This window comes from Piliocolobus tephrosceles, chromosome 20, assembly GCF_002776525.5.
Source record: "Piliocolobus tephrosceles isolate RC106 chromosome 20, ASM277652v3, whole genome shotgun sequence".
NCBI classification, from domain to species: Eukaryota; Metazoa; Chordata; class Mammalia; order Primates; family Cercopithecidae; genus Piliocolobus; species Piliocolobus tephrosceles.
In genome coordinates this window covers 851720-877413 of record NC_045453.1, presented here as the reverse complement: position 1 = coordinate 877413, position 25694 = coordinate 851720, and the positions used below count along the sequence as shown (strand labels likewise).

General features: G+C 43.7%; 1 protein-coding gene across 2 annotated transcripts in view; it reads right to left on the bottom strand.

Moving 5' to 3' along the window:
- C20H20orf194 (chromosome 20 C20orf194 homolog) overlaps positions 1-25694 on the bottom strand; it is a 167697-nt gene that overhangs the window by 60160 nt on the left and 81843 nt on the right. The window contains exons 13-20 of one of the 2 annotated variants that reach the window (XM_023220244.1): positions 24334-24421; positions 23045-23121; positions 20487-20531; positions 20054-20099; positions 16154-16265; positions 14602-14672; positions 13609-13659; positions 12908-12995 (exon numbers count right to left, since the gene is read on the bottom strand). In XM_023220244.1, the coding sequence (XP_023076012.1) occupies positions 12908-12995; positions 13609-13659; positions 14602-14672; positions 16154-16265; positions 20054-20099; positions 20487-20531; positions 23045-23121; positions 24334-24421 (578 nt within the window). The remainder of the gene's footprint in view (positions 1-12907; positions 12996-13608; positions 13660-14601; positions 14673-16153; positions 16266-20053; positions 20100-20486; positions 20532-23044; positions 23122-24333; positions 24422-25694) is intronic. The other variant, XM_023220245.1, reaches the window with a different exon arrangement.

The window sequence follows — 25694 nt, the reverse complement described above, 5'->3', positions numbered from 1 at the left end:
ATTTGTGGCAGCCACAGCCAGCAACTATCCAGGTTCAAGCTCTGGAAACCTCTACTCTCCAACAAGTAGCCTGGCTTTCCATGCATACTGCCTTTTTCTGAGGCCCTCTGAAAAGGAAGCTACTCATGCCCCAGCCTCATCCTGTACCAACCCCAAAGTTCCTCCATGCTGCTCCCAGGCCATTCTCCCCAACACCACAGCATGATACTTTCATTCCTCTAGAGACACAAGCCCCTCCCTCTACTGCTCACACCTACTACCCTCCTGACCATGCCATATTTCAAATTACTCTGAATGTGCTCAGTCTTCCCCTCCAATGCAAACACTTCCATTCCTTCTTAGAGCAGTAAAGCTGCACCCAGAGTGACTTCTGAAATCTCCAGCCCAGCAGCTACTCTCTGACTCCAGCACTCCATCCCCCTTTTAGCTGTCTCCCTCCCCACACTCCATCCTCTGATGTCACTGAGCTTTCACAGTCACAGTATCTGCATTTTCCCCTATTGCTCAGAAATTTCTGATATTCTTCTCATCCACATCAAGGGCAGATCTTCTGGGACAAGACTTACCTTTAATCTTTGTTCTGTTAAAAGAAAGGAATGGGAACAGGTTTCATGCAGTATTTACTAAGCACCACACATGTCATACACTATAGTTTTCTGTTTTCACAACTGTAAGAGATGGTATTGTTTTTTCTCATAGGACAGATGAGCAAACTCAAGCTTAGAGAGATCTCCCCCAAAATCACAGTATTACTTGGTGGTGGAGCCAGGTATAGAACACAGGTTTGTCTGATGCCAAAGACACTATACCACGCTGGTGCCCTTCACTTCTCTCATGCCTTTTTTTCTTTCAATTCTCCCCTGTCCAAAGCCCAGCTGTGGTGAATCTGACGATGTGCCTTCTCTGCTTCCTCAACCACAACAGGCCACAGTGCTGTCCCGTAGCCTGTTTACTGCTGTCTCCCCACTCCTTCCATCAGCCTACAGAGCTCATTCCAGACCTTCAACACTCTCCTAAAACCACAACCCCACCAACTCCTGCCACAAGATGACTCTACTTACTGTTTCCAGAGATACGAGGGGTCCACAGGTATCACGAGGTAGAAACTGCTCCTACTGCTGAGTGCTTAGTACCTGCACCCTTCCCTGTCCTGGGTACCTTTCTACCTGTGTACTTTTGAAGTGAACCTTTTCAGAAGCAAGTCTGGTGCTACTCGAAAGGCCTCCTGGACAAACCTCAAAATCCTGAACCTTCCAGAAAAAAGCACAGATTGGAGAAGCTGGCACATTCCATCTACTCAACAGGAAGACGGGAAAGGATGAGCGAGGTCATCTCCAGCATTTCCTCTCCCACTAGACTCTAAAGCCTCAAAACAAAATGGAAAAGAGGAAGACAAATTCACAAGACAGTGCTGGAAAAGCACTCATTATGGGGCATGGGCCAAGGCAAGGTCTCAGTAAACAGGATCTAATTTCAGTACTGTCCTGTGATCTGTCCTGTGATCGCAGCTGCCCCTCAGCCTGGCTCTGTGAGCAGTAACTCTGTCATTATTCTCAGAGCACACATGAGATAAGTGAAGTGACTTACTGGGTGGCCCAGTGCCTGTGCTCTGGTCTCAGATCCTAATCCGCTTGAAGCAATAACCCTTCTGGTATCTGCTGTGGACTCTTGACTGTGGTCTGAGGGCCATGCCTTTGCAGGGGTTCACAGGGGCCAGGGCAGCCAACTCCTGAGGAGATCTCCCTGACTTTTTGTGCCATCCTTGGTGTCCTTAGTGGATGAGCTCTGTCCTTTCTCCTCCAATCTATAAGTCTGAAAATCCAGGATAAGAGGAAGTTTCTCATTACTGCCCCAAAACCAGGAGGACTGCAGTTTGGTTCTGCCTTTGATTGAGCTCTGCATCCCTGGAAGTTCAACGAAAGAGGGATGAGCCCTCAGGGTAAACCAAGATACCAAGCAAATGCCAATGAAGAATTTGGCTTTCCTCTTTCAGAAAACTGGCTGTACAAATAAAAATCTTCCAACAGTCCAGTCTATGGGAAGAGGGAACATTTATCACTGCTGGGGAAATTTATGATGCAATGGCTAGATGATTTTCATCCTATGTCTATAAATGTGTGTGAAATGTACACACAAGGTTTAAAGAAAACAAAAAAAAACACCAAACAAACAAACAAAAAAAAAACAAAGCAACAACAACAAAACCCAAATATCTATGCACTCACCACCGGGCCTAAGAAATTGAGCATTACTAGCACCATTGAAACCCCCTGGATGTCCTTCCTCAATGCCAGTCCTTCTCTTCCACCCAAGGGGGAACAGCATCCTGAATTCTGGATGGTTTCACCACACTTGAATGTATCTGTAAACTGTGTATTACCTAGTTTTGTCTGTTTTTGTTTTTATATAAATGAAATCCTAATCATGTATTCTTCTGTGACTTGCTTACTTCTCTTGACATTCTGTTCCTGAATGTAACCCATGTTACAAGTAATAGGCAGGCAAACAGTTCCCTCATGCTCAGTGCTGTACAAACCTTTACTTTTTTTTTGAGATGCAGTCTCATTCTGTTGCTCTGGCTGGAGTGTAGTGGTGCAATCTCGGCTCACTGCAATCTCTGCCTCCCAGGTTCAAGCGATTCTCGTGCCTCAGCTTCCCGAGTAGCTAGGATTACAGGCATGCGCCACCATGGTCTGGCTAATTTTTGTATTTGTAGTAGAGATGGGGTTTCATCATGTTGGCCAGGCTGGTCTTGAACTCCTGACCTCAGGTGATCTGCCCGCCTCAGCCTCCCATAGTGCTGGGATTATAGGTGTGAGTCATCGTGCCAGACCAAAACCTTCGTTTTTAAAGTGTTCCTCCAGCCAGGTGCAGTGGCTCATGCCTGTAATCCCAGCACTTTGGGAGGCTGAGGTGGGAGCTTCACGTGAGGCCTGGAGATCAAGACCAGCCTAGCCAACATGGTGAAACTCCATCTTTACTAAAATAATGATAATAATAATATAAAATAAAATAATTAGCCAGGCGTGGTGCCACATGCCTGTAATCCAGCTACTTGAGTGGCTGAGGCACAAGAATTGCTTGAACCCAGGAGGCAGAGGCTACAGTGAGCCAAGATCACACCACTGCACTCCAGCCTGGATGACAAAGTGAGACTTCCTCTCAAGAAATTTTTAAAAAGTGTCCCTCAATAGCTTCAGGTGGACACAAGGCAACACATGAGAGGGTGCAGAAATATGGCAGCAGAGAGCAAACCACCACCGGCCTGGGCCTCTACAACACACAAAGGTGAAAGCCAGATTGGTCCCCAGGGTTCTCAGGATGTATTCACTGTCCCATGTTTCAGTGGGTCTAGGATCCTGCTCTGCATTGCTAACAATTTCTGCCCAATGTAAAAACACTCTGGAATCTGTAAATCACTACAGGGAGAGTGAAGGAGCTGCCTAAGCACCAACCATTCACTGATGCCTGTAGGAAACAATAGAACCCATACATATATGGCCTACTGATTTTCAACAAAGGTGAAAAGACAATTCAAAAGAGAAAGAAGAGTCTTTTCAACAAATGGTGCTGCAAAAACTGGATATTCATATGTCAAACAGCAAACATCAATACATCCCTCACAATGGAAATTCTGCCCATTCTCATCAGCCACAGAGGAAAACCTCATACTTCACAGGGATATTGGGTAGAGTACTGAAAAGGATTTTGCTACAGTAGTGGGGTAAAATTAGTCCTAAGTCAAATGTTGCTCTGCTTCCTGCCTAATAAAGCTTTAAAAAGCAAGACCAGGTAATAGGATTAGAAGAAAAAGTTATTGGTTGGGCACAGGGGTGCATGCTTGTAATCCCAGTACTTTGGGAGGCCGAGATGGGTGGACTGTTTGAGGCCAGGAGTTTGAGATCAGCATGGACAACATAATGAGACCCCATCTCTATTAAAAAATAATAATAAAATAAGAAAAAGTTATTAAAACAGATATAACTATATCACATGTTTAATAAGCTGGAGAAAAGAATGAACCATATTAGTTTGAGACATAAAAGATGTAAAAAAGATTCAAATCAAACTTCTAAATATGAAAAATACAATGTCTAAGAAGAAAAATACACTGGATGAAATTAATGGCAGTAGACAATGCAGAAGAAAAGGTGAGTAAATTAGAATAAACAGAAGTAGAAACTACGCAAAACAAAACACAAAGAGAAAAAACCCTGATCACAATAGTAGGGAACATCAGGGATCTGTGGGCCAACTTCAAGCAGCCCAATACATATGTAATGGGAATCCCTGAAGAGGAGGGGAGAAACGTTTAAAAAACAAATGGCTGACAAGCTTCTGCATTTGAGGAAGACTATAAACTCACCCATCCAAGAAGCTAAAAAAATCCAAAGCACAAAAACCATGAAGAAGCTGGTGCGGTGGCTCATGCCTGTAATCCCAGTACTTTGGGAGGCCGAGGTGGGCGGATCACCTGAGGTCAGGAGTTTGAGACTAGCCTGGTCAACATGGTGAAACCCCGTCTTTATTAAGAACACAAAAAATTTAGGCTGAGTGTGGTGGTGGGTGCCTGTAGTCTCAGTTACTTGGGAGGCTAAGGCAGGAGAATCACTTGAACACAGAGGGCAGAGGCTGCAGTGGGCCAAGATTATGCCACTGCACTCCAACCTGGGTGGCAAGTGAAACTCCATCTTAAAACAAAAAACAAACAAAAAAAACATGAAGAAAACCACACCAAATCACATCAAAACCAAATTGCTGAAAAAAAAATTTTAAAAACCAAACTGCCTAAAATCAGTGATAAGCAGTTGGGGGAAAAGGATATCTTACATAGAAACAGGCCAGGTGCAGTGGCTCACTCCTGAAACCCCAGAATTTTGGGAGGCTGAGGAGGGTGGATCACCTGAGGTTGGGAGCTCAAGACCAGCCTGACCAACACGAAGAAACCCCATCTCTACTAAAAATACAAAATTAGCCAGGTGTGGTGGCACATGCCTGTAATCCCAGCTACTCGGGAGGCTGAGACAGGAGAATTGCTTGAACCCGGGAGGTGGAGGTTGCCATGAGCTGAGATTGTGCCATTGCACTCCAGCCTGGGCAACAAGAGTGGAACTCTGCCTCAAAAACAAACAAACAAACAAACAAACAAAACAAAAAAAGAAAGAAGCAAACAAAGATAAGGATGGCAGTAGATTTCTGCTTAAAAACAATACAAAAGTAAGAAGACGGGTGGGGCAACGTCTTTAAAGTACAGAAATTTGAAAACTTTTCTTTTACCAAAAATCTGAAAAACTTAGATAAAAGGAAAAAAATTCCTAGAAAATTCTGTTTCCAAGACTGATCGAGTAGAAATTAAAAACCTGACTAACTCCATAATCATTAAAGAAACTAAATCAGTAGTTAAAAACCTTTCCTTAAAAAATAAATCATGCCTTCAGTGTTTCATAGGCAAGTACTAAGAGTCAAAAAATAAATAATTCAAATCTCATACATAATATTTCACAGTAAGGAAGTACAAAAGAGAATACTCCTTGGCTAGAAAATCTGACCCTAAACCAGAAATTACAATACAAAAAAGGAAAATCAGCTAATCCCATTTATGATGTAATAATCCTAACAAAACTATTAGCAAACAAAACTATTAGCAAACTGAGTCTAGCAGTATACTAAAAATAATGATCCAGCTGGGCGCAGTGGCTCAAGCCTGTAATCCCAGCACTTTGGGAGGCCGAGATGGGCGGATCACGAGGTCAGGAGATCGAGACCATCCTGGCTAACACGGTGAAACCCCGTCTCTACTAAAAATACAAAAAACTAGCCGGGCAAGGTGGCGGGCGCCTGTAGTCCCAGCTACTCGGGAGGCTGAGGCAGGAGAATGGCGTAAAACCCGGGAGGCGGAGCTTGCAGTGAGCTGAGATCCGGCCACTGCACTCCAGCCTGGGTGACAGAGTGAGACGGATGCAGTGAGCTGAGATCCGGCCACTGCACTCCAGCCTGGGCGACAGAGTGAGACTCCGTCTCAAAAAAAAAAAAAAAAAGATCCAGTTAGCTCTTCCCAACAATGTAGAATTAACATTAAAAAAATCAAGTAATATAGTAGTTTATTATGTTAATAGATTAAAGGAACAAAGTTGTAAGTGCAGTAAAAAAGCACTAATAAAAATCAAGAAACAGTCATGATAAAAACTTATTAAACTTGTAATGAAAGGGGAATGTTCTTACTGCAATAAAGGTAACTACCAAAAAAAAAAAAAAAAAAACTCACAAGTATCAAAACACAGAGGAAGCGGTAAAGCTCTCTCTGCTAGACAGGAATAACACAAGAATGCCTGTTATCATTACTTCTATTCCATGACGTACTAGTGGTCTGAGCCAGTGAAGGCAAGACAAGGAAATATAATAATTGGAAAGGAAGAAATAAAGCCATCATACTTCACAGATCATATGAGTGCCTACAAGTAAAACTCCCAAGGATCTAGATTATTAGAATTAATAAAGAATAAGATTAAGGAATACAAAGCAAATATATGAATATTAAATACAGTTAATCCTATAACCAGCAATTCTACCATAATTTAGGATTATAATCCTAGATAAAGCATCAAAAGTATAATCGTAAAAGATATTTCTGACAGTAAAAAAGATATAAAATAATAAGAAAATTATAACGCTATATTAATAGGCATTAAAAAGACATAAATATACATCATATTCATGAACTGGAAAACTCAGGTTTACTTGACATGGTAAAAATGACAATTCTCTCCAAAGTGATCTTTAAATTGAACACAATTTCAGAAAAACAAAAAAAAAAACCCAACAAGTTTTCTGAAAATCCTGAAAAGCCAACACAAAAATGTCAGTAACTTTGAGCAAAGTGCTATGAACAGCCAAGATACTCCTGAAGAAGAAAAAAAAGGTGGGAACTTGCCTTATCACATTAGAGACTGAATGTCTGTGTTCTCTCCAAAATTCCAATGTTGAAGCCTTAACCCCAAAAGTGATGTTATCTGGAGATGAGGCATTTGGAAGGAAATAGGGGTTAGATGAGGTCATGAATGTGATGAGGTCATGAATGTGGGGCAAGGTCTATTGGGATGTAGTGCCCTTGTAAGAGCTACCAGAGAGCTTAGCCCCTACCACGTATGCACAGAGGAGGAGTCATGTGGGCACACAGTGACAAGCAGCCTCTACTGGTCAAGAGAAGAGGCCTCAGGATGAAACCTCCCTTGCCAGCACCTTGAACCTGGACTTCCCAGCCTCCAGACTGTGAGAAATAAATTTCTACTATTTAATCCACTCAGCCTGTGGTATTTTGTTACAGCATCCCAAGCGGACTAAGACACCATATAGAAATGTTATCTATCTAAAATAAGACAATGTGGTATTTTCTCAAGGAGAAACTGAATAATGGAACAGAACAGAGAGCTTATGAATAGACGCACACATAAAGAGACTTGATTTATAACAAAGCTGGCACTGCCGATCAGTGAGAAAAGAATGATTTTTCAATAACTGTTGCTGAGACAGGTGGCTACCTACATTTAAAAAGTGAAATTAGACTCCTATCTCATATCACTTTCAAAGAGCAATCCAGGTGGATTCTTTGAAAAATTGTATTTTTATAATTCAACAGAAAAAGCCTCAATAGATCTAACATACATGAATCACATAGGAAAAGATTATCTTGATTACATTAAAATTAAGAACTTTTATTCATTAAAAAGCATCAGAAATAAAATAAGACAAGCCACCAGGTGAAAGAAAATATTTGCAATATACTGAATTGACAAATAATTAGTATCAAAAATCTATAAAAAATTCCTGGCCAGGCAGAGTGGCTCACGTGTAATCCCAGAACTTTGGGAGGCTGCGGCAGGCTGATGACCTGAAGTTGGGAGTTCGAGAGCAGCCTGACCAACATAGAGGAACCCTACCTCTACTAAAAATACAAAATTAGCCAGGCATGGTGGTACATGTCTGTAATCCCAGCTGCTTGGGAGGCTGAGGCAGGAGAATCGCTTAAACCTGGGAGGCAGCGGTTGCAGTGAGCCGAGATCATGCCATTGCACTCCAGCCCAGGCAACAAGAGTGAAACTCCATCAAGAAAAGACGAATGAAAGACAGAGAGAGAGGGGAGAGAGGGGGGAGAGGGGGGTGCGGGGGGAGGGGGGGAGGGGGGGGAGGGGAGAGAGAAGAAAAGAGAAGAAGAAGAAGGAGAAGGAGAAGGAGAAGAAGGAGAAAAGAAAACAAAAGAGAAGAGAAGAAAAGAAAGAATTCCTAAAATAGGCCAGGCGCAGTAGGTCACGACTGTAATCCCAGCACTTTCAGAGGCTGAGACGGGCAGATGACCTGAGGTCAGGAGTTCAAAACCAGCCTGGCCAACATGGCGAAACCCCATCTCTATTAAAAATACAAAAATTAGATGGGCATGTTGTTGCGCGCCTGTAGTCCCAGCTACTCGGGAGACTGAGGCATGAGAATTGCTTGAACCTGGGAGGTGGAGGTTGCAGTGAGCTGAGATTGCGCCACTGCACTCCAGCCTGGACAACAGAGTGACACTTAGTCTCAAGAAGAAAAAATAATAATAATTCCTAAAATAAACAAGAAAAAGACAATCGAAAAGAAACATGAGCAAAAAACAAGAACAAGCATTTAACAGAAGGGAAGTATAATGGCTTGGCCAATAAATAAAGATGGTTCACTAATAATAAGATAAATGTAAATTAAAATCCTAATAATACAGCACCGCACACTCACCACAGTGGCAAAACTGGCAAAACAGCAAGTGTTGGCCAGAATATGGAAAAACTCAAACACCTGTATGCTGCTGTTGGAAGTATAATTCGGGACAATCAATTTGTAAAACAGTGTGGCCTCATTTAAAAAAGCCACATGTGGGTTCATATTAAAATTCCAAATTTTTACTCCTCATTCCAACCCTACAGAAACATTTGCCCATGTGGACCAAGAGACATGCACAAGAATGCTCATAACAGTACAGTCTGCAATACCTAAAAAAGCCTATATTTACTTACTTATTTTTTAGAGTTAGGGTCTTGTTCTGTAAACCAGATTGGTATACAGTGGTGAGATCATAGCTTACTGCAGCCTTGAACTCCTGGGCTCAAGTCACTCTCCAGTCTCAGTCTTCCAAATATATGGGACTATAGGAATATGCCACCATGCCTGGCTAATTTTTTTGTTTTGGTAGAGATGGGGTCTTGCTGGTCTTGAACTGTTGGACTCAAGCAATCCTCCTGCTTCAGCCTCCCAAAGTGCTGGGATTACAGATGCTGGCTAATTAAAACAATTATTTTGTAGAAACAAGAGTCTTACTCTGTTGCCCGGGCTGGTCTTGAACTCCTAGCTTCAAGTAATCCTCCCGCTTCAGCCTCTGAGAAGCTGGGATTACAGGCACAAGCCACTGCATCTAGCACAAAAACTATAGAAAAACCCACATGTCCACCAAGAGTCAAAATGATAGCGCATGCTAGCAAAAATGAATACTACAGGGCCATGAAAATGAGTAAGCTATATGGCTTACATACAACAAACTGGATGAATCCTAGGAATATCGAGCAAAAAAAGCATGTCTACAGTATGATTCTATCTGTATTAAGTTCAAAACAAGATATTGTCTGGGGATATGGGCATGTGTGGCAAAACTCTAAAGCAGGATCCTGAGGATTAGGTACTGGGCAGCCTGCCTGGCCACAGACAGCAGGGCGGGGAGAAGGGCACATGAAGGACATGAATGAATGGAAAGTGGAAAAGCAAGACATCTTGTGATAGCCAACGCCACTAACTGGTGAACAGAAATAGTTCTAGAGCTGAAAAAACTTCAAGGTAAAGGAAGTACTATTCTTTTCTTTTTCTTTTTTTGAGACGGAGTTTCACTCTTGTTGCCCAGGCTGGAGTGCAATGGCATAATCTCCGCTCACCACAACCTCTGCCTCTCAGGTTCAAACGATTCTCCTTCCTCGGCCTCCCGAGTCGCTGGGATTACAGGAACGCGCCACCACGCCTGGCTAATTTTGTAGTTTTAGTACAGACGGGGTTTCTTCATGTTGGTCAGGCTGGTCTCAAACTCCTGACTTCAGGTGATCTGCCTGCCTTGGCCTCCCAAAGTTCTGGGATTACAGGCATGAGCCACCGTGCCCTGCCAGGAAGTACTATTCTTTTCATCTGTAAGTAATTGCTGGGTGAAAAATCAGAAGACCTGTACTATTCTCCAGACCTGGACTACCCTCTAGATGTTGCCATTAACTTGTACTACATCTCAGTCAGGGTGAGGGAGCTTAAAAAAAAAAAAAAAGGTATGGAAAAAATAACAACTTGTAAAACATCAGGCAAGTTTTCACCTTCTATGGGACTCAGGATATGAAGATCAATCAAGATAATGCATCCTGAGGAGCTGAAGATAAATACCTTCAGGTGATGGGAACAGATAAATTTCAAGCTCATCACAGTCCCAAGTAAAGGCAGATTTATAAAGACATTAAAGACAATTGAGCTTCAGGACTCCCTACCTGCCCAAGCCCCCTTCTAAGGCCCTAAGAAGAGCCCTAATCATTTTGTAGTATTTTCCTTAAGAGAGTCCCCAAATGGTAAACTTCAAGCCCCACAAAACTTACATCAGCTTCTGACCTGAATCCCAAAGTGGTAAAACGCTTATCCACAGGAAGGGGAGACTCCTGTTTAAATTATCTGCTTCTATTCAATTTCCCTGCCTCAGAAAACCATCTCCTAATTTAAACTAGATTCTCCTCAGGAACGAAGAAAGTTTAAAATTTAAGTTTTCAAAAGACTATGACTAATAAGGCTCCAGAAATCCCTGGCTGTGCCTTTATTCTTGCACAGAGACCTTAGGATACACTGAATCTTGTTGGATAACTTAGTACAATGCAAGACTATTTTTCTAACAAGGCCCTTTGCTAAGAAGGTGCAAACTAATTTTGGCAAATATCCCTGCTAAATATTATAATTGGCTCAAGGATGACAGAGCACAAACCACCTCTGTGTTGTGCCTACAATCTGCTTTTAAAACACTATGCAATCTTGCCTCAAGGCTGGTAGTATTACCACACACTCCCTGCCTTCAGCAAATGTTCCTAACTCCCGGGTTCTCTGCACTAGGATCCGGAGAGGCAGAAATGCAGGGACAGATGTGATAACAAACGCCACTGCCACTCCAGCAGTATGTGGACAGAAAACCAGAACTCCTTGTGCTTTGTCTTCTGTGTGAATGAAGCGGCAGAAGCTGAAGCAGTGGTCTGAGAACAGGGACAGGAATTTGCCGCTGGATAGAATATTTTCAACAAGAACAAATCATCCAGAAAAGGGATTTGCTTAGTAGAGGTTGAGGAATTTGTAGAGTAAGTCAGAACTCCTCCTTCACATAAAGGCTATATTCAACAGGGAAAGAATAGGACTCATAAGAAAATGTTATTTTGAGGAAGCCAAAGAGGAACTTGCAGTAAATCCCTGTAAAATCCATGCAAGACCAACAAGATTTTTCAGGATTTTATACGAGCAGAAACACTGCCAGTTTGGATTGAAAGGGACAGAGAAAGTATAAAATTGAAGGAGACTGTTGGACCCTCAAAATTCTACTGGCAAGAGGCAGGCTGATAAAACTACTCAGCTATAAACAAGGTGCTACCTTTCACTGAAAAAGGAAGGATGACAGCAGTGTAGCCACAAGCCCAAAGGGTGGAGCCATGAGCCCAGAGCAAACCAAGAGCAAACAGGGTAGAACCAAGAGCACCGAGGCAGAGCTGAGAGCCAGAATTATTCCCAGGCCTTGAAACCTAATCAAGGAACTGAAGTCTGCCCAGCTGGACTTCAAAGCTGCCTTGGGCTGTTGACTCCTTTTTACCTTCTGTTTTTCCTCTTTGTGAACCTGAAGTCTATGCCAGTCTCACCTTGTATGTTGGGAGGGCTGCGGGCAGATGACTTGCCTCTTTAGTTTTGTAGGTCCACAGACACGGAGAGGAACTATGGTCAGGAGCTGTACACAGATTACTCTCCCAAGCCTCATTTACCATGGGACTTAGATGATCTTGATCATGAGATTTCGGATATTTAAGCCCATGAGATTTAGGACTTTGACCTGTAGCCACAATGGGATGAGACCCTTGGTAGGAGGTAACGAGGGACATGAATTATGGGGGCCAGAGGGTGGACTGGGATAGGCAAAAACTTAAGATGCTGATAGCAAAGAAGAATTAGAGAGACTCCAAGTGTGAGAGAGATTCAATACAAGAAGGTTCTTTATAGCTGAGATGGAGGGGGTCACAAGGGCAAGGACTTCTGGGAGGAGGAGCTGAGAGGATCCCTGTTTGACAATCAGCAACAAAACGGGGACCTCAGTACTACAAGTGAAAGGAACCAACATCCTGGCTGAGATTGGGAGAACATTCTTCCCCAGAGGCTCTAGATAAGAGTCTAGTCTACTTGATGCCTTGATTTTGACCTCAAGAGATCTGGGTCCAGCCAAGCCTGCCTGAACTTCTGACCTGGAGAACTGTGAGATAATAAGAGGGTGTTGTTTTAAGCTACTAAATTTGTGGTAATTTGTTACACAGCAAGACAAATGAATCCAGATTCTGTTTAGGTCCACAAATTCTATTTCTGGAAATGCTGCTGCCCTAGCCCATTCGGAGAGCTAACTAACCTCAGGCAGCAACAAAAGGACCAGGTACAGTTCTGTGATCAGCCCTTCCTGGCATAAATTTCCACATCTACAAAGTGGGTGGGTCAAGAGAGAAAAGCTGTAGGAAAACATTTCTGTACCACAATTATGTCCAAATAGAAGACGTATTATTAATCACAACTCCCATGCTACCATCTGCAAATGAGGGACCCAGACATGGCCAAGAACATTAAAGTCACAGCTCCTTACCTTCCTCAGGCCAGGACTGTAGATTGCTGGAATAAAGATATGCTCCTTCTCCTCCTGTTAGGAAAGTGCCCAGGAAAGACTCATCCCCCTTTAAAAACAACAACAAAAACAAAAACCAAAAAAGAACAGGTGATTTATAGCATAAATATTCACAGAATCAAAAGTCCTGCCCAAATATATCCATCTACAAAGCTGAGTCAGGCTCAGACATGCCCAATGTATTCTATGGCCTTTGGCATTGTCTGGCTCTTTGGCAGGTTACTGGCATCCTTGATTTGTGCTGAGAAAAAGAACATTAAGATTCTCTCTGAGTCCAGGCATCAAAGCCTGCAATGCTTGTTCATGTTCCAGTGGATTTATTTCCTTTGTGAAAACGGAGGCAGCTTCTCCTTGGCCTAAAGCCTTGATGTCTCAGCTCTACATGTCTAGGCCAATCTGGGATCTACTTTTAATACTACGGGGAGATTTTTAAAAAAACACCAAAAGGCCCTCATGGAATAAAGAATCCCTCTAATTGTATCTCCCATAAATGGTGATTTTGAAAGCTCTGCTGGGAAGGGGAGGAATGCAAATAGGAAGTGAAGACAACACAGTGCAAATCCTTTATATTAGTAGTGAGATGAAGTATTTTAATACCTTTATGAATTGCTTACATTATCTTTTGATATGATGTTAACACTGAGAATAAGAAGGCTGCTTACCCTCACTGCTTGCTGGGTTTTCTCAGACAATTTTACTTCATTATCTTCTACCTGTGTCCAAAAGGAATGCAGATTTTCAGTCGACTACTTCAAGGGAAAACCCTGCTAGGTCTCCCTAGTGTGTTCACATATTCCAGGACACTGGCTGGGCAGTCTTTCACCATGTCCATGTCCAGTGCTCTCAGGCCCTGACACACCTGAGATGTCTGCTGGTCACCAGGGCTCAGAGCCCAAGGCCATTGTGGGCTCTCTCACTAGGACCTGAGGTCTAGCTAATGAGCTTATGACAAGCAGAGGGGATGTGTGAGTCTCCACCTATATTTCACTTCAGAAAAAAACAACTGTTTTTAGGGATGAAGCAAAGAGAATATATTAAAGTATCTTCAGAGAATGTCTTCTCATTGAAACACGTTCAGATTAGAGGATAACTCTTGGTCTTCCCTGTCTGTGTGGGAACTGTAGAAGCAGAATGTGAGCACTCTCAAGCAGGGACTCAGCCCATTAGACTCATTGCTGTCACACCTACGTTCCAAGGCCCCAGTTTCAGACCAAGTCCCTCCCACTGCAGAAGATGGGACTTTTCTACAAGTAGAGAGATGTTGCAGTAAAAATTCTGTAGCAACCACTCTACCAGGGAAGCAAGTCATGGGATCCACTTCTCATGATCTGTGTGACCTTGGCCGGGCCGTTCGATTTATAAGCTCAGTTTCCTCATCTGTAAAATGAGGCTGTTAATTTCTTCCTTTCACAATTTAACGGTGACCCATGTGACTTTGTTCCTTTCTTTTGAAAGTTTTCTAAGATTATGAGAGTTAACGAAATTAAGTTCATTTGTATAAAGAGAAAGGGCTGGGATAAAAAATTCCATTCCTGAACAACAGCTAGTTCAGGATCTGACATCCCACCAGGGGCCCAACAAAGAGGCTCTTCCTCAAATGTTCACCCTGATTTCTCCACACATAGGTCCACTTCTACCTGATGAATGACACTAACCAGCCAGGAGCAGAATCTGGGTACAGCAGCAGTCAGGACTATGGAGCCGGTTTCTGTGGTAACAGTGCCATCTGCAGGAAGACCACACACATGCCAGTTACTCCCCTATCACGTCAACCTGCCTCACAGGCCCTAGACCCTAAATGTCCTTCTCAGGAGTTAGGGTTTTTTTTTTTTTTGAGACAGAGTCTCGCTCTGTCACTCAGGCTGGAGTGCAGCGGCGCCATCTCGGCTCACTGCAACCTCTGCCTAGCAGGTTCAAGCAACTCTCCTGACTCAGCCTCCCAAATAGCTGGGATTACAGGTGTGTGCCACCATGCCGGGCTAATTTTTGTATTTTTAGTAGAGACGGGATTTCGTCATGTTAGCCAGGCTGGTCTCAAACTCCTGACCTCAGGTGACCTGCCAACCCCGGCCTCCCAAATTGTTGGGATTGCAGGCAACATGGCAAAACCCTGTCTCTACAAAAAATATGAAAAATTAGCCAAGCGTGGTGGAGCATCTGTGGTCCCTGCTACTTGGGAGGCTGAGGTGGGAGAATCACTTGAGCCCAAGAGGTGGAGGTTGCAGTGAGCCGAGATCATGCCACCACACTCCAGCCTGGGTGACAGAGCAAGACCCTGTCTCAAAAAGAAAAAACAAACCAAAAACCAAGAAACAAAACTTTTGGGAATTAGTCCATTTTACCATTACATTTTTTTTTATCAAGATAGTACAGGTATACATATTAAAGATCAAAGAGAATTATTATCAGGCTCATTCTACCATTCTTTAGAATATTTTCATTCCTTAGAATATAGTAATTCTTTAGAATATTTTGCCAACTTAACAGGTAAAAAAATAATACCTAATTACTGTTTCAGTTTTTTCTATTTTTTTTTTTTTTTTTTTGCGACAGAGTCTCACTCTGTCACCCAGGCTGGAGTGCAGTGGTGCGATCTCAGCTCACTGCAGCCTCTGCCTCCCAGGTTCAAATTCTCCTGCCTCAGCCTCCCAAGTAGCTGGGATTACCGGCACCCACCACTATGTCTGGCTAATTTTTGCATTTTTAGTAGAGATGGGGTTTCACCATGCTGGCCAGGCTGGTCTCAAACTCCTGACCTCAAGTGATTCGCCCACCTTGGGCTCCCAAAGTACTGGGATTAAGGCATGAGCCACTGTGCCCAGCCTTCAAGTTGCTTCTTCTTGACTCCTAGTGAGGTTACATATCTTCATTTATACATAGTCCTCCTCTCTTTTTTGTTTTCCATGTCTGTGAAGTGCCTGTTCATTTTTTTTGCTCATTTTACTATTGGGTAGCTTATCTTTTCTTATTAATTTGTAAGAGTTCTTCATAAATCAGGATGTACACCCTTTGTTCATCATTAATATTCCTTTTTTTTTTTTGAGACAGGGTCTCGCTGTGTTGCTGAGGCGGGAGTGCAGTGCTGTGATAAGTTCTAATATTTTTACCAGTTTACTGTTGGTCTTTTGCCTTAGTTTACAGCTTATTTTGCCAAAAAAAAAAAAAAAAGGGCTTAAGGTTTGCTTTCTAAAGATCACATATACTTACCCTTTTCTTTAACTAAGATTTGAGAAGTCAAAAACGATTCAGAGAAAACCACAGATCCTAAGCAACCATTTCCTCCCAGCAAGTCAGGAATGTCATAGATGGTCATACAAGCCTGCATCCAATGAGAAACCAGTTCGATCAGTACCAGCCCAAAACCATCAGAGAGAAATCCATAAGAATGAGACCACGAAATACTGCCTAAAGGAACATGGCAAAAGAGTACTGAAGAGTTTCTAGGGAAAACTAGAGTTATCCTAAATACATCTTTGAACTGGGAGGTGACTTTAGGATCACCCGGGCTTCCCTGAAATTGCTCCCTGATCAGACACACACTTGGGCTATAAGGAAAGTATCTTTGTTTTCCCTCAAACTGCTTTATACTGACTAGGCACAGTGGCTCATGCCTGTAATCCCAGTAACTTGGGAGTTCGAGGAACCCAGGAGTTTGAGATCAACCTGGACAACACAGTGAGATCCCCACTCTACTAAAGAAAAATCAGACTGGGCATGATTAGTCATGCCTGTAATCCCAACACTTTGGGAGGTGAGGCGGGTGGATCACTTGAGCCCATGAGTTTGAGACCACCCTGGGTAACATGGTGAAATCCCATCTCTACTAAAATACAAAAAAAATATTAGCCAGGCATGGTGGTGTGTGTGCCTATAATCCCAGCTACTTGGGAAGCTGAGGCAGGAGAATTGCTTGAACCTGGGAGGTGCAGGTTGCAGTGAGCTGAGACTGCATCACTGAACTCCAGCCTGGGCAACAGAGCAAGACTCTGTCTCAAAAAAGAAATAAATAAATAAATAGCCAGGCATGGTGGCATCTGCCTGTGGTCTCAGTTATTCAGGAGGCTAAAGCAGGAAGACTGTTTGAGCCCAGGAGGTTGAGGCTGCAGTAATCTATGATCATGACACTGCACTCCAGCCTGGGCAACAGAGCAAGACCCTGTCTCAAAAAAAAAAAAAAAAAAAAAAAGCAAGAAAGCTATTCAAACTTTTATGGCCAAGATAAATAAAAGCAGAGGCTTCACTAGCCCGGAAACCAAATTAGAACAACTCCGAGAGCTCCCAAATGTCCAGTAAGAAAGCCCTAATTTATCAGGTAAAAAATAGTGAAAATGGAACAATTCTGGGAAGAAGCCAGCAGAAGAAAGAGAAAATGATGTTAGCTAGAGCTAGAGTCTTGGATGACCAGGAAGATCTGATGAGGGACATGGGATAAGCAGCACAAGGACCTGTCCCATCCTACCGTGAACAGCGGTGAGCGGTGGGTGCTGGTGCAGATCTCCTGAGACTAAGTCCACTTTCACATATTATCGTTCTAGCCTGGGACCCCTGTCCCACCCCTTAGGACACAGACAAAAGACCTGAGCCTCTCGAATGGATTGCTGAATTTTCAAATAAAAACTTAAAGAGGGCACAAGGTTGAAAAGAAAAAAGCCACAGTTAAAGCCAAAGCCCTTAATTTTCCATATTATGATGATAATAGGATATATAAAAGAGACAAGTAGGCTTCTATATTTGAGTTAACTTTCTTTTCAGATTTGACAACTGGAAGGTTTATCTAAAGCTGTCTCAAAGGATTTCCAGCATCTGAAGACACAGAACCCTCCTGAGCTACATGGTCCCTCTTAAGTGACAATGGCAATCCTATGTCTTTGGTTCCCAGACCAATCAGGTGGACAGATCCTCTGGGTTCCTGATCCTTCATGTTCATATTTGGTCACTGATATTGAGGAATGGAAAAGAGGATATTAAAAAGATAATGTGTAGCATTTGTTGGACACTTGTTATGTACTTCCCACCACGTGGCACAGGGAAAGAAAAAATATGGTATGGTGCCTGTCTTCAGGAAATCTTAATGTATAGCTGGAGAGACAAGGGCATTCGTACACAAAGGTCATCATATGACACATTATGATATCATATGATACATCAGGATTGAATTATTCCTTAATTTGTGTAGTACAAACTGCAACTGCAAGGACTAAGGAATACTAGTAGGGAGAAATCAACAGGGAAGGCTTTGGGGAGGAGACAGAACTTCATCTCTGGATAAGAGGACAGAATGTAGACAGAAAGCATCAACTTGCTGCTTCTTATTTCTTATCTCATTAGCTGTGCATACTTGATGCAAGACTATGATTTTACTGGATTCCTAATCACCTGCTACTATGCAAAGCATCTTCCAAAGCACTGTGCAAGAGTCCCAGGAGAGAAGTCAGACTTTAAAGTCTAACAAGGAGATAAAGTATGATCACCTAAATATCAGAAAGTATTTCCCAATGTTTTACTGATATCACAAAAAAAGTCTGAAATAGTTCTAAAAGAACATCCACACAAAATATTGACAGATGGGGACCAGGAACATTATAAAAACATAAATTACAACCTTAAAAAAATTACCCTTGTTGTACTATTCTCTGTAGATGGGTTAACACTACTGACAGGAACTTCTGAGTTACTTTTCCATAGGTGATGGTGATGGGGATGTGCTTGTACCAAATTATCCACAGCTGCCCACCCAGTTCCCTGGAACCAAAGCTTTTTGGAACTAAGGTTCAGGCAGTGGTCACAGAACAGACTCAAGATATTACACACACCACAAACAGAATCTTGGCTGGATATGTACCACCCTCTCATGCACCATTTGCCAACCTTCTTCACATCAGGATGTTCTGGGGTAAACGGAGGACTCAGCCTGTGGCTGAGAGCAACTGGCCTAGAAACTCTGGCTCCCCCAGGCTATGCCATCCCACCCCAGGGGCCATTAGCTCAGTGCATCTCCAAACCATCCCCCCAGCACACAGGTTGGAAAACATTGCTCTGACTACTCTACTTCATGGCAGACGCAGGTCCCTGTTGATTATTGGTCATTTAAATAATTATAGTCATGTATCACTTAATGACAGGGATAGATTCTGAGAAACGTGTCATTAGCTGATTTCATCACTGTGTGAACATTATAGAGTGTACTTAAACCTAGATGGTATAGCCTACTATACACCTAGGCTAGCTGGTGTAGTCTATTGCTCCTAGGCTACAAACCTGTACAGCATGTTACTATACTGATACTGTAGGCAATTATAACACAATGGTAATATTTGTGTATTTAGGCATATATACACATAGAAATGGTGAGTAAAAATACAGCGTTATGATATTATGGGACCACTGTTGTATCTGCAGTCCACTGTTGACCAAGATGTCCTTTTATGGTACAGGGCTGTAGTTAATTTTCCCAGGTTCCCGGTTTTTGTTTGTTTTCTGAGACTAAATCTCACTCTGTCACCCAGGCTTGAGTGCAGTGGTGCAATCACAGCTCACTGCAGTCTCAAATTCCCGGACTCAAGTGATCCTCCTGCCTTAGCCTCCTGATGAGCTCAGGCTACAGATGCATGCCACCATACCTGGCTAATTAAAAAAACTTTTTTTTTAGACATGGGGTCTCACTATGCTGTCAAGACCGGTTTCAACTCTAGGTTCCCATTAAGGACATCAATGCAAGTCTTGGAACTCAAAGATGCCACTGAGTCTGTTAGTCAACGCAGGCTTGTCCTGGACTCACATTTCGACACGAGGTCAGAGCAATCTCAGCTACCTGTAGGAAGGCTTCATAACCCAGAAAGAGGTGCCTCCCAACACCTCAGTTAAGACTCCGGACCCCGGGGAAGCCTAGGCAAGGGAGAACAGATGTGGGTCGGCCTGGCACAGCTACCTGGGTACCCTCAGTAAGCACAGGCTCACCACTGCTACGGCTCGGATAGGACTGAGAACAGATCAGTTTCTTCAGGTGGGGTGGGCTGCCCAAGACCCCCACCCACTCCCACCTCCCAACTTACAGATGTCCCTCTACAGGCCATTCCCAGCCAGCTGACCCATGACAACTCTGCTTACCGTCTTCACAAAGGATAAGCTATCTTCACCGTCCAGCGGTACCATTCTAGAAGAAGAAAGAGATGGGAGACTATGTTAAAGAGTTTTTAAGTGTACTTAAATTCACAGTGTTCGCTTTTTTCAACTTGGTAATGACATGTCATAGACTCGGATTGCTCTTAGGGCCTTTCAAAACACTGGGTTGCATGTTTGTAGAACTGGTATGTGGGCCACTAAGCTGAGTATGTCCATCCCCACCTCTGCCCCTCAGCTCTGCAGTGGGAAGAACGCAGGGTACTGGGGCTCAGCTGAGCAGTCAGCCCAAGCCCAACCCTGGAGTGATGTCGCTGCTAGGTGTGGAAGCATGAGAAAACCACTCATGTCAGCAGCCTTCCCCCTCTTTATCTTCCTAAAACTTGCTCCATATAAGGTTACACCACAATCATATACGCACCTTCCCTGATTATTCACAGCATGTATATGAAAAGCCATCTTGGAGCTGTAGACCAGAAACACAACAAAACAAAAGAAAAATCAGTCTGCTCCTGCTCCCCAGACACCTGTGCAGGGTAACTGCTTGGAATTCTCAAGGCCACACAGTGAGGTGTGTGTCATCCTTGCTTTACCCAGATTTATCCTATTTTAGATACTTTCCCCAGGGTCCTATACCACCAGCAGGTATGGGGTCAGTGTCTAACGCTAATCACAGCCCTGCCTCTGTGCAAGTCCTAAGGACTGTCTTGACTCTTGGACAACAGGAGAAAATGACATGAGAGGACTGCTGCTCACTGCAGACTGAGAGTGACCCTCCATCCCTGCTCTAAGCACAAGCAGAGGCTGTGTCTCTGCAACTCACAGTCAAATGCTGTGGAGCCAGGGGCAGGGTGAGGCCTTCAGAGCCGAGAAATAACTAGAAAACTGTTTTGGCTTACTCTAACTTGTGTAAGTGTAATTTCTTGCATTAACAAGTACTAGATAGCTACACACTAATTCCTGTCTGCATTCATGGCTTCCATTCCTTCCTGTCTTGGGAGAAAGAAATCTGCTAATCTGAAGCAGTCCGAGGGTCCTCACTGAAGTAATCTTTTTTTTTTTTTTAGACAGAGTCTCGTTCTGTCACCCAGGCCGGAGTGCAGTGGTGTGATCTCAACTCACTGCAACCTCCACCTCCTGGGTTCAAGCAATTCTCCTGCCTCAGCCTCCCCAGTAGCTAGGACTACAGGTGTGTAAAACTACGCCTGGCTAATTTTTGCATTCTTAGTGAAGGCGGGGTTTTGCCATGTTGGTCAGGATGGTCTTGAACTCCTGACCTCAAGTGATCGCCTGTCTTGGCCTCCCAAAGTGCTGGGATTATAGGCGTGAGCCATCGCGCCCCGCCCTCAGTGAAGTAATCTTTGTGGTGAGAAAGGGGTGGGGCTCCAGGTGGAAGACTGGCCTGGGAGACTCTTCTCTCATTGACTGGTGTTTTCTCTTTGTGCCTTTCTCCAACTAGGGCAGACACCTAGGCCTAGGAGGCCTTGGGACTTAGGGGGGCCTGCTCTGGGGAAGCTGAGTGGCCTAGGCAAGGGCACAAGTAAAGGAGGAGTAGAATGACTATGCTAGCCATATTGATGGTAAGAGAGAACACCTCACGGTGACAGCAGCTAACGTCTATGTGCCCAATTGCTTCACAAGGTGGGTAGTTGAAGAAGCAGATACAGACAGTTCCCTATCTTGCCCAAAGTCACACAGATGCAGATTGAAGGAGCGTTCTCAAATTCAAGTTGGCCAGAAACAGACAGTACAGGGCAGCACAAGGTCTTAAGGGAACAAACTTCCTTTATCGTTCCCCTTTCATGGCCAGGACAGCAAGATCCAGAAGACCCAGGGGAGAGAAGACCTGAAGCAAGTCTAAAGCCCTGCACCACAGAGTTCTGGCTTTCTTCCACTCGTGGGGCTGCAGAAATAGAATTCTTCTTGTTAGAACAATTAATTGACTAATCTTTCAAATACTCCAACTTATTACCCAGGACTGCAGATGTAAGAAAATGTGGGACATAGACCTGAGGCATCACAGGACATATCCTAGAAGTATTCTTTTTTTTTTTTTTGAGACGGAGTCTTGCTCTGTCGCCCAGGCTGGAGTGCAGTGGCCAGATCTTGGCTCACTGCAAGCTCTGCCTCCTGGGTTTACGCCATTCTCCTGTCTCAGCCTCCTGAGTAGCTGGGACTACAGGCGCCGGCCACCTCGCCCGGCTAGTTTTTTTGTATTTTTTAGTAGAGACGGGGTTTCACCATGTTAGCCAGGATGGTCTCGATCTCCTGACCTCGCGATCCACCCATCTCGGCCTCCCAAAGTGCTGGGATTACAGGCTTGAGCCACCGCGCCCGGCCAAAGTATTCTTAAATAAATTCCCCAGTATTGCTGTCTTTTGTATCCTTTGTATAAAAGTGCACACAATGGTCCTCACATGAAACAGTGGGTTAAGTGGACTGGGTTCATGAAGATTTAGCTATGGATAAAGACTACAAAGAGATCCACCGTGACATGCTGGGAGATGTGATGGAAAAATCACCAGATTCTCAGACCATGCAGACCCCAAGACATGGCAGGCTCAGGGATTTCTGTCATTCAAGAGACAGATGAGGCCCAGTCCAAGTTTATTCTAAGCAGTGACTATCTTCCTGTGCCCAGGGCCCCCTGCCCCTAAAAACCTCACCACTCAGGTCCCCAGCTTTGCCTTTCTAGCCTTGGAACCCAGGCTTGTCAAGCCTCTTGTGATGCTGGTGTTAATCTGCCTTGCATTCTAACCTCAGAACACGTGTGTGACTTTCTCAAACAGTTCCTGCATCTTTGGCTCTTTGGCTTCTAAGTAAAGGCTGAATCATGAATGACTCCCCTTCATATATCCCATTAAAATTTTACTGAAACATTTCTCAAAGCGGAGATGAAATCTGAGTTATAAGGGAAAAAAGAATCTTTCAAAAACAAAGAAAAAAAATTCCTTATAAAAAATATCAGCCATTGCTTACCGCAGGGCTGCCTTAAACGGAATCAACTCAAAGGAATCTAACCCAGATCCCAGAGTCTGCTCTGCTACCTCCTTGGCCTGTAAAATAATAACAAGACAGGGACAATTAGCTTTCACAGCAGGATAAAGTACATCACTGATGGAAGGGCCCTCCTAACACTTGTCCAGGATCACACCATGCCCCAGTGTGCCCTTCCCGTCTATGTGACTACTTGGTAGGCATGAATAAAGTGAAAGCATCATGCTAAGGGAAACAAGGGCCTGCTTTCTCCAGGCTAGGTTCACAGGACAAAACTGCATTCAGGCAGGTGTGCACTGGAACCTGACGTGATGGATCCAGAGAAGTGACCAGCTGTGATGACAGCAGCGGAATGAGAGGTCTGTAAAAGTGCTTTCTCCTCCCCTCTTCCCCGGCAGGAAGAGGAAGGAACCTCTGCCCTCAGAGTTTTAGCCAGATGCTAAGAATATCCAAATAGCAAGAGTTACAAAAGATCAGTTAAAAAACAAAGATGTGAGAACTGATATTGAAGGACACCCCACTGCTTTGGATAAACCTTCTGCATGTAGTGGTTAAAGGGCTGAGAAATCCGGAGTCAGTACCAGGGATACAAGTTCAGTGAGGAGGGGAGATGGCAAGGAGCTGGTGACTACAGCTACAGTCTCTCTGATATCTACATCATACACAACCTTTCCAATGTCAAATGGCTTCCTTCAGAAAAGGTCCTATTGGCATTTGGGAGGCATCAAGCTGACTCTTCTCATCTCCTTACTGGGTCAGATATAGGAATCCAACTCAGGGCAGGTTAACCGCAAAACAGCAAGGAAGATAATGGTCAGAGAACGGGAACACATGTGCTTGTCTAGGAAAAGCAAGTCAGATTTTCTAATCTTTAGCTGTTTTTATTAAACACTGAGTTATAGGAAATCAAACTTACTGAACTTTATTAGAATTCACAGTAGAATAATCTATAGTTGCTTTTTTTTTTTTTAGTTTTTAAAAGCCTTTTGTTTAAGCTATTCAACAAAACAATGTGCTACAGAATGATTTTTCCTTAACACAACCAGATGTCTACAAAGAAGCACCAATTAGTTGTCATTCACAAGACGACAGCAGCACAGTCACAGGCAGCAGAAGCTCAGTGCTCTCAAGGCTTCGCTCTGCCTGGTGTCAAAGAGGTCCAAGCTTGCACAAAAGTGAGTACTACAAGGTGTCCAAAGAAGAAATACATGGATAGAATGTTTTACATTAAAATAATAACTACTGGAAGAGGAACATGGTATTTAAATTACCTTTGTTAGACTGGAAGTTTTAGCATAACATGCAATGCCAGCCACAACAGCCTCAATAACAGCAGCATATATCTGGGACAACAGCCTACTTCAAAAACAAAAAATAATGGTTAACATTACAGCATCATGAGGTTTTTGTCAAAAGATCCATGCACACAAATGACAACCCCTAAGAAACTGATTTTTAAACAGAATGGAAAAAGGCAAAAATATAACCCACTGATTTCTGAACCTTTTAAAAGTCACATGCCTGGGCCGGGGGTAGTCGTTCAGGCTTGTAATCCCAGCACTTTGGGAGGCTGAGATGGGCAGATCGCTCGAGCCCAGGAATTTGAGACCACCCTGGGCAATACGGCAAAACCCCATCTCGACAAAAAAATAAAAATAAATAAAAATAAATATGTGCCTGTAGTCTCAGCTATTTGGGAGTCTAAGGCTGGAGGATCACTTGAGCCTGGGAGGCAGAAGAGGTTACAGTGAGCCAAGATTGTGTCACTGCACTCCAGCCTGGGTGACAGAGTGGGACCTTGCTTCAAAAAAAAAAAGTCATATGCCTGGTTTGACTTATACTTTGCTTTTGCTTTTGTTATCACCTTAAGGAAAGTCGGCTCCTCTGAATTGTGCTCGAGACTGCCCCTCCCTGTTTGTAATCAAACAGAAAAAAAACTGTGTAGACTCCTTGACTCCTCTATGTGCAGGAGCAGCTATCTACAGACCAGGAATCCCTTCAGTGTTATCATACCCACTTGCTACTTTTCCAGGGACCAACCACACATATCGTCACTAGACCTGCTGAAGGCTGGTCTATTACTGGAACCACTGGGTAGGAGACCTCAGGGTGGAAGAGAGATGACCAGACTGAGGAGGGGCTGGGTTTTTCTCTGCCAGACTGGACTGCCACGAAGGTCTCTAGAAAAACCAGTCTGGTTCATTTAGGGAACCACCTAAGGTGGTTTTTCCACCTTGGCATTTACGGCTGGATAATTCTTTGCTGTGGGGTTTGTCCTGTGCATTGTAGGATGTTCAGCAGCACCTCTGGCTGCTAACCAGCATCCCTACCCACTAGATGTTTGGTAGCATTCCAGTTGTGATAATCAAAAATTTCTCCAGACCCTGACAAATGTTCCTGGGAGTGGGGAAAGATGGGGGAGGGAGCTACAATAGAAATTCCCTTGGTTGAGAATCACTGCCTTGGAGGAAGGAGGTGCAGGCTCTTCTTAGGACACTTGTGAAGAGAAGGGGCTGATCCAAGGGGCCCTGAAAGGCCAAGAGAGGCACCTGGCAAGGAAATAACAAGGTCTCACCTAAAAATATGTCTTTTTTTTTTTTTTTTTTTGAGACGGAGTCTCGCTCTATCGCCC